Source organism: Puccinia triticina, chromosome 3A, assembly GCF_026914185.1.
Source record: "Puccinia triticina chromosome 3A, complete sequence".
Taxonomy (NCBI): Eukaryota; Fungi; Basidiomycota; class Pucciniomycetes; order Pucciniales; family Pucciniaceae; genus Puccinia; species Puccinia triticina.
Genome location: NC_070560.1, coordinates 3,846,671 through 3,858,125, shown reverse-complemented (window position 1 = coordinate 3,858,125; position 11,455 = coordinate 3,846,671). Strand labels below are relative to the sequence as shown.

Here is an 11,455-nt window from a genome sequence, read left to right as displayed (position 1 = left end):
CCATTGGCTGTTCCTTCCAATGGGAAGGGCAGGTGGACCTAGTCCAATCATGCCGGCCCGCGAGGCAGCATGGTTGGCTTGTCTGATGCCTCTGGCCAAATCATCTGCCCGGAGGGTCAGCATGGTTGGCTTGCCCTCAAGGTTGACAACAGGTTGGCTGCCCCTGGAAATGAGCCAACCTTCCCAACGAGTTCACCGGACTAGTCAACCTGTCTGTTGGCCCAAGGTCAGAAACTCACTTGAAAAAGTGAGTTTCCTGAGACCACCAGTACAATATTTTGAGTGTGCTTGCGGATTGTACATAGAAGAGAAAAAAAGAAAAAAAAGTTGGACTTTGCACCGGTTGCTCTTCATGATAAGTAGGGAGTGGGGTATATGATGTTTACTGTGGTGGTGACTAAGAATGAGATTGTTGTTTCCATAGTAGTTGTGAGTGATTGCACTGGTGAATCATCAGCAACCAAATGCATGGTGCAGTTGCCGGATTCCTGTATGAGACACTTTTTGCTGTTTGGATCTCGTCATGAAACTGGGCCCCCCGGCCAATGTCTGGGTAATCCCAGCTTGAAGCCCAATATCCAGGTAGAATTTATGGCTGAGCCGCTGTCAGGGTCATCCCAACCTTCCAGACTTTTTTCTTCTCCCCACATCCGCTCTGCAAACCTTTCCTGCAGGGGCAGATGGGGGGAAGCTGATGTTGGCGCAGACGTCTGCCCGCCTTCCAACTGCAGCTGTAGTCCGTAATAGGAGTGTTCCAAAGCACACTTTGTAATAGGAGTGTGCCAAAGCACATTTTGTAATAGGAGTGTGCCAAAGCACACTCCGTAATAGGAGTGTGCCAAAGCACACTCCGTAATAGGAGTGTGCCAAAGCACACTCCGTAATAGGAGTGTGCCAAAGCACACTCCGTAATAGGAGTGTGCCAAAGCACACTCCGTAATAGGAGTGTGCCAAAGCACACTTTGTAATAGGAGTGTGCCAAAGCACACTCCGTAATAGGAGTGTGCCAAAGCACACTCCGTAATAGGAGTGTGCCAAAGCACACTCCGTAATAGGAGTGTGCCAAAGCACACTCCGTAATAGGAGTGTGCCAAAGCACACTCCGTAATAGGAGTGTGCCAAAGCACACTCCGTAATAGGAGTGTGCCAAAGCACACTCCGTAATAGGAGTGTGCCAAAGCACACTCCGTAATAGGAGTGTGCCAAAGCACACTCCGTAATAGGAGTGTGCCAAAGCACACTCCGTAATAGGAGTGTGCCAAAGCACACTCCGTAATAGGAGTGTGCCAAAGCACACTTTGTAATAGGAGTGTGCCAAAGCACACTCCGTAATAGGAGTGTGCCAAAGCACACTCCGTAATAGGAGTGTGCCAAAGCACACTCCGTAATAGGAGTGTGCCAAAGCACACTCCGTAATAGGAGTGTGCCAAAGCACACTCCGTAATAGGAGTGTGCCAAAGCACACTCCGTAATAGGAGTGTGCCAAAGCACACTCCGTAATAGGAGTGTGCCAAAGCACACTCCGTAATAGGAGTGTGCCAAAGCACACTCCGTAATAGGAGTGTGCCAAAGCACACTCCGTAATAGGAGTGTGCCAAAGCACACTCCGTAATAGGAGTGTGCCAAAGCACACTCCGTAATAGGAGTGTGCCAAAGCACACTCCGTAATAGGAGTGTGCCAAAGCACACTCCGTAATAGGAGTGTGCCAAAGCACACTCCGTAATAGGAGTGTGCCAAAGCACACTCCGTAATAGGAGTGTGCCAAAGCACACTCCGTAATAGGAGTGTGCCAAAGCACACTCCGTAATAGGAGTGTGCCAAAGCACACTCCGTAATAGGAGTGTGCCAAAGCACACTCCGTAATAGGAGTGTGCCAAAGCACACTCCGTAATAGGAGTGTGCCAAAGCACACTCCGTAATAGGAGTGTGCCAAAGCACACTCCGTAATAGGAGTGTGCCAAAGCACACTCCGTAATAGGAGTGTGCCAAAGCACACTCCGTAATAGGAGTGTGCCAAAGCACACTCCGTAATAGGAGTGTGCCAAAGCACACTCCGTAATAGGAGTGTGCCAAAGCACACTCCGTAATAGGAGTGTGCCAAAGCACACTCCGTAATAGGAGTGTGCCAAAGCACACTCCGTAATAGGAGTGTGCCAAAGCACACTCCGTAATAGGAGTGTGCCAAAGCACACTCCGTAATAGGAGTGTGCCAAAGCACACTCCGTAATAGGAGTGTGCCAAAGCACACTCCGTAATAGGAGTGTGCCAAAGCACACTCCGTAATAGGAGTGTGCCAAAGCACACTCCGTAATAGGAGTGTGCCAAAGCACACTCCGTAATAGGAGTGTGCCAAAGCACACTCCGTAATAGGAGTGTGCCAAAGCACACTCCGTAATAGGAGTGTGCCAAAGCACACTCCGTAATAGGAGTGTGCCAAAGCACACTCCGTAATAGGAGTGTGCCAAAGCACACTCCGTAATAGGAGTGTGCCAAAGCACACTCCGTAATAGGAGTGTGCCAAAGCACACTCCGTAATAGGAGTGTGCCAAAGCACACTCCGTAATAGGAGTGTGCCAAAGCACACTCCGTAATAGGAGTGTGCCAAAGCACACTCCGTAATAGGAGTGTGCCAAAGCACACTCCGTAATAGGAGTGTGCCAAAGCACACTCCGTAATAGGAGTGTGCCAAAGCACACTCCGTAATAGGAGTGTGCCAAAGCACACTCCGTAATAGGAGTGTGCCAAAGCACACTCCGTAATAGGAGTGTGCCAAAGCACACTCCGTAATAGGAGTGTGCCAAAGCACACTCCGTAATAGGAGTGTGCCAAAGCACACTCCGTAATAGGAGTGTGCCAAAGCACACTCCGTAATAGGAGTGTGCCAAAGCACACTCCGTAATAGGAGTGTGCCAAAGCACACTCCGTAATAGGAGTGTGCCAAAGCACACTCCGTAATAGGAGTGTGCCAAAGCACACTCCGTAATAGGAGTGTGCCAAAGCACACTCCGTAATAGGAGTGTGCCAAAGCACACTCCGTAATAGGAGTGTGCCAAAGCACACTCCGTAATAGGAGTGTGCCAAAGCACACTCCGTAATAGGAGTGTGCCAAAGCACACTCCGTAATATGTGCCATAGCACACTCTGTTTCCAGGAGTGTGCCAAAGCACACTCCGTTTCCAGGAGTGTGCCAAAGCACACTCCGTTTCCAGGAGTGTGCCAAAGCACACTCCGTTTCCAGGAGTGTGCCAAAGCACACTCCGTTTCCAGGAGTGTGCCAAAGCACACTCCGTTTCCAGGAGTGTGCCAAAGCACACTCCGTTTCCAGGAGTGTGCCAAAGCACACTCCGTTTCCAGGAGTGTGCCAAAGCACACTCCGTTTCCAGGAGTGTGCCAAAGCACACTCCGTTTCCAGGAGTGTGCCAAAGCACACTCCCTGATAGGAGCTATTTAACAGCCAATGCATTTGAAACCCCAGTCTTCTTCTTCTCAACTATTCAATCTTATCACTTCTTCCCTCATTTATCTCCCCCCAACAACAATGACCCTATATGCTTTGCCTTAATACCGCACCTGAAACATTTTTTCACACTTGAGATGAAGGAACCACCAGATATCCCAATACCTGGACTCAACCTTGTATCCTGTACAAAACAAATCCCAAAGTTATACTTTGCTCTGGGAAGAAAAGTTCTCAAGTTTTCTTAACAATGCTAGAAATGTGCAATAAAATATTTCTCCTTGATCATTCTTTATACTAGTTCAGACTCCATCCTCCCTTTGTACACATCAATATCTTTTAAGTGAATGCAGAGTATATACTACCAGGACAAATAAGTCATCACTTGATGTCAGCCTAAAGCGCCCCTTTTAGCCCAGCGCAGCCAGTACCCGCTACATGCCCCTCCCAAAAAGCTGTAGCGCAGCCATAAAACGCTGTGCTCCAGCTAAATTTACCTCACTGGCGCTTTTTCTCCAGGGGAAAAAGCGCAAGCACAGCGCAAAAAGCCGCGCTTTGGCTACAATATAACGGAGCGCAGTGCCAACGCGCTTTATTTGCGCTATTTGAGTGCTACATGCGCTTTTACGCTACAAACACTACAAACATTTATTATTTTGCCCAGAAAAGAAATAAAAGTCAACATGAAAAAAAAATGAAACCAGAATTTCACTCAGGGGAACAAACTGAGCATGCTGAGCCAAAAAAATAAAATGACCCAAACTGAGCAAAAATCATTGGACAATGTTTTGGGATGGTGTTTTTTCACGGGCCTGGCGGGCCTGGAGTGGGCTTGAGCGGGCCTTGAGCGGGACTGAGATGGGCCTACCCCAAAAGCACATTGGGTCAGTATTAAAGGAGTTTTGCCTTGCCCTGGGAGCTTCTGGGGCTTTTGATGGGCCCAAAATCTCAACATGGGCTTTTGGTGGTCTAGAAGTATCAACCCGGGCCACTGAATAGCCCATGGGCCTTTGAATTCCAAGAAAGCCCACCATGAGCCCCCACATAGCTAATGGGCTCTTGTAAGCCCATGAAGATCTCCATGGGCCAACAGATACCCTCATGGGCTTTTGGTGGCCCATGAAGATCTCCATGGGCCAACAGATATCCTCATGGGCTTTTGGTGGTCCAAAACGCTCCCCATGGGCTTTTTGTGGCCCAGAAAGGAGGCAAAAAGCCCATGGGATCCCATGATGGAAGTATCTGTTGGCCCATAGGGATCTTCATGGGCAACCAAGAGCCCAATATCTATGTGGGGGATCATGCTGGGCTTTTTGGGAATTCAAAGGCCCATGGGCTATTCAGTGGCCTGGGTTGATACTTCTAGACCACCAAAAGCCCATGTTGAGATTTTGGGCCCATCAAAAGACCCAGCAGCTCCCAGGGCAAGGCAAAACACCTTTAACACTGACCCAATGTGCTTTTGGGGCAGGCCCGTCTCAGGCCCGCTCAAGCCCGCTCCAGGCCCGCCAGGCCCGTGAAAAAAAAAACATCCCAAAACATTGTCCAATGATTTTTGCTCAGTTTGGGTCATTTTATTTTTTTGGCTCAGCATGCTCAGTTTGTTCCCCTGAGTGAAATTTTGGTTTTATTTTTTTCATGTTGACTTTTATTTTTTTTTGGGGCAAAATAATAAATGTTTTTAGTGAAAAGCATAGGCCCGCAGCAGCACCACTGCGCTAGAGGTTTCTCCCAGTGGCAGGGGCTACATGTGGTCTTCCTTGTATGCATGGATGATGGACATTCATACATTATGGCAACACTGCAAGAGCTACGCTTTGCTACAAAAAGCGGCGCTTTTGCGTAGCAAAGCGGAAACACGCTACTCTGGATCCAGAATAGCGTTAGCGCTAGCGGAAAATCGCTACTTTGAGCGTTAGCGAAGCGCCAGAACCGCTACTGCAGTTTTGGCCTGCGCGTAGCGAAGCGCTTTTTTTGCCGCTTCGCTACAGTAGTATAGCGCAGCGGAAAAATTGACGCTTTTTGGCGCTAATAGCGCTTTTTAGCGCCAAAAGCGTAGCGAACCGGGTCGCTTCTGTGTCAAAAGCGTAGCGGGCATCTCTGCCTTTTGGTGGAAAATGCCAGAAATAGTACACAAACATCAATCCTCCATCATTTTATGATGTGCAGTATTGATGTTTGACTGGTGCTATGGTAGCGCAGCAAAATTGCTACAGTAGCGTTTTTTCCGCTACTATAGCGAGAAGCGTAGCGAATTGCCGCTACTCTGCGCTAAAAAAAGCGCGCTATTTTCTTTAATTTTTTCCCCTTAAAAAATGTAGCAAATAGCGAAGCGCCAAGTCCGCTACAAAAAGCTTAGCGAAGCAAGGCTAAAACCGCTACGCTTTTGCTACGCTGCCGCTTTTTGTAGCGTAGCTCTTGCACTGTTGATTATGGGCCTGTACCATAGGGCTTGAAAATTGAAATTTTCCAAATTTATTTGCTTCAAAATTTCTTGGGACAAAAACTGAGCCTGGCTGAAATATAGGCTTGAGCCCAAATGTGAATAATTGAAACATTGGAACCCTCTGCTAGTTTTCAATTTTGGTGTTCAGAACAAAAAAAGTTGAAATTTTTCAAAATTGAGGCCCATGGTACAGGCCCTATATATACATACCCCTTGCTCACCCACAGCCGCTCATCCACACCCACCATCTCCGGCGGTTGGCGGAATATGTGGCTGCGTGGCGAGGTTAGGATGGAAGGGGATTTTTTAAACTGTCAGAAGATCATTGATGCGGCTCATGAGAACCCAAAATCCAATGTTGCACAAAAGAAGAACAATAACGCGGCTGCTAAGTTAAAAAAGTTATAATTTTATTTCATTACTACTGATGCTCTCTACTCTTGCTTCAAATAAAAAATGTCAAAGAAAAAAAAAGTCTTTTTTTTCTTTTATTTTTCCACTTAGCACCAAAAATAGATAAAAAAAGCTACTTTCTCCCCCACCCACAAAATAAGTGCTACAAAATAGTGTAGCGCGCTTTTTATAGCTTAGCGCAGTGCTTTTGCGCTATAATATGGCTAAAAATAGCCGCTAAAAATTTGAAAAGCTATACACTCGTGCCAACAAGGCGCAAGGGCAGCCAAAATAAGCTACAAAATAGGGCAGCGGAGCCGGGCCAAACAACACCGCGCTGCGCTACGCGTAGCCAAAGCCTTTCACCATTGCATCAGGTGACATTTGGAGCTGCATGCAGTCTGCTCTTCTCACAGGCTGGTATGCACTTATGAGTGCCCATTCACTCAACAACCAGCCTGACCTTTTGGTCAACTTATAGCCCGGAAACCAGTATAATTAACCCAATACATTGGAGGAATACAATTATTTTGATGAAAACAATGCTGATATGGATGGATCTGGATGACAGACAATGCTTGAAGGAAGTGAGTTATCAGATGCTTCTGATGAGGAAGGCAATGTGACCATCTACATGAGCAAACCAGACTCAGATACTTGCAAGGGTGCACATCAAGACAATGAAAATGACAACAATGAAGGCAATGATCATCATGAAAACAAGGACTTGGACATGTGTATTGCTGACCGTTGAGTATGCAATGAAATTGTAATGTTGGTCTGTTTTCATTTTTTTTACTCTTGTCTCAGCTGAATGTGTTTCTGGGCCTGAAGATTTCTTATGTTTTCAGTTAGAAAATTTCTTATGTTGACTGATTTAGGCCTCAATCATTGGAGAGTGCCACTGACCTTGACAAAGAAGCTTGTAATCTGATGAATTTCTTGAGCTCCACTGTCAAAAATTTGGTCCACCAGGAGGATATGATCTAATGATCAGGGCTGGGGCTTGAGTTGAGATAGAAGAGAAATCAGAGGTCAAAGATGGGGGCTTGTTCACCAATTGACATCATACAGCCAGTGATGGCTTTGAAGGTGTTGAATTTGGTGAAAAGTTGGTAATCTAAACTGGAGGCATTAAATTCATCAGCCTTTTGGTCTGCACCCCCCCCCCCCCCCCCCCCCCCCCCATAGGTGCAACACCAGTGTGCCTTTTGGGCTGCACACCCCCCCATAGGTGCAACACCGGTGTGCATTTTGGGCTGCACCCCCCCCCCCCCCCCATAGGTGCGACACCGGTGTGCTTTGAGGGCTGCACCCCCCCCCCCCCCCCCCATAGGTGCGACACCGGTGTGCTTTTTGGGCTGCACACACCCCCCCCCCCCCATAGGTCGACACCGGTGTGCTTTTTGGGCTGCACCCCCCCCCCCCCCCCCATAGGTGTGACGCGGGTGTGCGGCTGCACCCCCCCCCCCTCCCATAGGTGCAACACCGGTGTGCCTTTTGGGCTTCACACACCCCCATAGGTGCAACAACCATACAGTGCTTGCTCACTACAACATCTACCCATTGCAACCCCAATGGTGGGCCACTTAAACTTAGCATAGCAGTGCAACCAGGGGCCATGTTTTCCTGTAGTGTTATTGGGCCTTTACACCACTGAAACCAAGCTGTGGCATAAATTTTTCTCCCATGCTAACACCTTTTTTAGTGTTGGTGTCCCCTCCTACGCTAATGGTTAGTGTAGCAGGATGGGGAGTCATGGATTTTTGCTCCCCCCAAAGCATAGCAGAAAGGTTTTCCTGCTACACTATATGGATGGAGAAACTGGGCCAAAACAACATTCCAGTTTTTTTCCTATGTTTGCTTGACTTAACGAAAAAACTGGGTTGTTGTTTCTGCCCAGTTTCATCCCTGCAGTTGCATGGGGACAACTTCTGCTTATTTCTATCTTAGTAGTGTTAGTGGGCAAATGTCAGCCACAGAGTACATGTCACAGTACCTTACACGTACCAAGTACCTGCAATTGTTCACATTACATATAGTACATTCCTTTTTACGCCTTTATTACATATGTATATCATTAGATACAAGCTTAAGAATGTACTCCTGTTATACATTACATTACAGATAACCATAGTTAAATACAGTTACCATAATGTACTGTTGTTATGAGAGTTAAGTTACGTGCAACAGTAAGATTACAATACATTGTAATATTACTGTACACGTGAAATACACCAAGACAGGTATCACTCATTTATTCCCTGTTACGCCTCAGTACCTATTTACATAACATATTGGTTATGATATAAATACATAAACAATACATGATGTAATCCAATTCAAAGAGCACTGAATGGAATCAATGATTGGTTATGATCAGCTAGTGTACACAGCTACTGATCCAGGATCAGTACTGATCATTACACTGCCCTGATCATTTCCAATGTTGATCCTCATGAGGATCTGCTTCCCTTGAGCGCTTCCAGTTCCCCCCTGGTCCTGAAGCGCCTCCAAGCGCCTTATGTTCCCTCCTACTCATTCCCCTCTATATAAACACGCCCCCCAGGACTGTTTATCCCTCAGAATATTATTATAGCAAGGTTTAACACATACATAGTTAAACAGTGCCTTCATTCTCAACCATCATTCAATTCAGGAATACTCTCAACTCTTGATTACCCTTACCTTTCTGTAGGTAAAACCACGAACCCAAGTTGAGTTATTCCTTGGATGCCTATTAACACCCTGTGTTGATCTGGATGCGCCTTAATTGAGCAAGCCTCTCAGTCAAGATTACTGATAGAGTGAAACCTTTTACAGGTCTTACCACGAACCCATTGGCCCATCCTTGGCATCTTACACCATCATCTTGATAGTAACAACCCTCTCAGACACGGTTAGTTACATACAGGCTGACAGCAAATCAGGCCGCTAACCCTAGCGCTGCCATAGCGCAGCTTGAGAAGGCTAACACCACGCTAAGCTAGCATTAATGTTGGTGTAGTTGGCCCAGCATTGGCAGTACCCAGGACTCAATTCTGGAATGCCTCAAGAAAAATTGCATTAAGTATGGGTCACACATGTAGTAAAAGTAATGATAAGGTATGTAGTGTTGACCAATGAGCTATTATTCATACCGGTTTTGATTCAAACCAAACACTAGCTAAGTTTAAGATACACCAAATTACTGGAGCAGGAGAGACGGAACACTTTAGGCAGATATTGAAAGGAAAAGTAAAATCACAACATACTAGTCTTTACAATTATTTTCTAGATCTTTTTGAATACAAGTATTATATTTTTCTACTCAACCGTAGGCTTTAGGATCTGCATTTTTTTTCCCACCCCTTATATCTGTGGAGCGTGGGAAGGGCAAGTTCATGGGATCTTTTAGATCAAGAGCCACAAAGTGTTGCTGATCTGGAATAAAACCAATAAATATTGGCAGAGAATTGTTTGGAGAAGAAAAATGTGGCAAGAAGCTAGAAGAACCTTGTGTAGAGAAGTAAAATACAGGACGATTGTAGGTGTTAGCAAGAAGTTTGCCAGTGAAGGGCATAGACATCCAGTGATTCTCCTTCACCATACCCACTTCAGGGGTATCTATTCTAGCTAGACATTGATTTACATTGTCAGAATCGTAATAGTGGCCTATCTTGGAGTAAAATGTCTTCTGTTTTTTTATTTCATGGACAAGATCTTCTTGTATCTGAGACAATCCAATGTTTTTATCTCCCAAGCAGTAAGCCGCAGCCCTGAACCCGCAGTGACCATCAGAGTTGACATCTTGGACCCGTGCAACATATTCTTGGATGAAATCTGGAAGGTGTTGGACCAATTGGTGGCTTTGGCTTGTGCTGGCATCCGTCTTTAGGCAGATTTTCTTCTTGGGGGGCTGAGTCATTTCAACATTTTTGAGAACGGAGATGCTTCTTGGGAGCCGGGCTACAGTTTCTGATGGGTTTGGGGATTTGCGAAGTTGCATCAAGGCAATGTGTCTTTGAAGGGCAGCTTTAGGCAATGTGTCTTTGAAGGGCAGCTTTGACCTTATCAGCAGCTTTCAGATTATCCTTGTATACATCAAATTGAAAAGTAAATCAACATGAGTCTTGGTTTTTTCTGTAAAATGAAATACTAGTGCTACTCACATGATGTTGGATTTATCAACATGAGCACGGAGCTTGTTGAGATTATCAAACTGCCTCTTACATAAAAAACACTGTTGCAGGCACATGTCAAAAAGGAGCAGTGATTCAGGAGGTTTTGGCTTGTCAACATTTACTTCTGCCTCCTTCCGTTCTAATTTCAATGGTGGGTGGGTTATTATGAGGAGCCAGAGGGAAAAATGTCAGCTTTCCATTTGAAATACTTTGTAATTTTTTTTTTTCCTTTTGGATTGAAAATATTGCCAATCCCAACATGGCAGGATAAGACATACTTTGAGGAATCAATGAAGTAGCTGCTTCAACAACTTCAATTTGAGGACAGCACGTACACCAATCAGGCCTGTGGCCATGCATCTTTGGTTTTGTATTAAGATGTCAGCAACCAAAGTCAGTATATTTTGGGGTCAAGTGAGACATACATGGTCATAACATTCACATTGTTGTTTTTCTGACGTCTTCTCAGGCACATCATAGGCCAAAGCATAACCATCTTTGTCCCAAAAGAAAGCACTTTGGTTAGCTGATATTTGGATTGCCCAACTGTTCCGCCCAGCATTGAAAGAGTTTTTATTGGATCCAGTGATTCTGATGTTTTGCTTCCGCATCCTGACCCCTTCAGGGGAGGCCTTCTGGTCAGAAAGAGCAGAAAGAATGCCGGGGGCCAACTGGCAAATAGGAGGCACAAAAAGCAAATAAGTGCAACAGTGATGCCACACTGTGTTTTCATTCAAAGTAAAATGAATACCGCCTTGGGTTTGAAAGACAGGAATGCAAATCCCCAACTAGTTTTGGTCTTCTTGTCTCTGATTAGAATTACTTTCTTCAGAGAATTTCGCGGGACTGATTCCATTTTCTGGATCACTTCAGCTGTGTCTTCCTCTGTTGTGTCTTGATGAAGTCCTCTCAGCAAAATGGGATTAGGTGATTCACCAACATCCCTTTAGCCAGTGTTACAAGAGATGGCGGAGGGGTTGGAGGATTGGTGCATG

General features: G+C 45.8%; 1 protein-coding gene across 1 annotated transcript; it reads right to left on the bottom strand.

The window, feature by feature from the left end:
• Window positions 1-9,782: 9,782 nt before the first annotated feature.
• PtA15_3A446 (uncharacterized protein) lies at window positions 9,783-10,285 on the bottom strand (the record flags this gene model as incomplete). Its single annotated transcript, XM_053167415.1, has 2 exons — window positions 9,783-9,792; window positions 10,062-10,285. 2 exons carry the CDS (start codon window positions 10,283-10,285, stop codon window positions 9,783-9,785), a joined length of 234 nt encoding a protein of 77 aa, XP_053018634.1.
• Window positions 10,286-11,455: the final 1,170 nt, after the last annotated feature.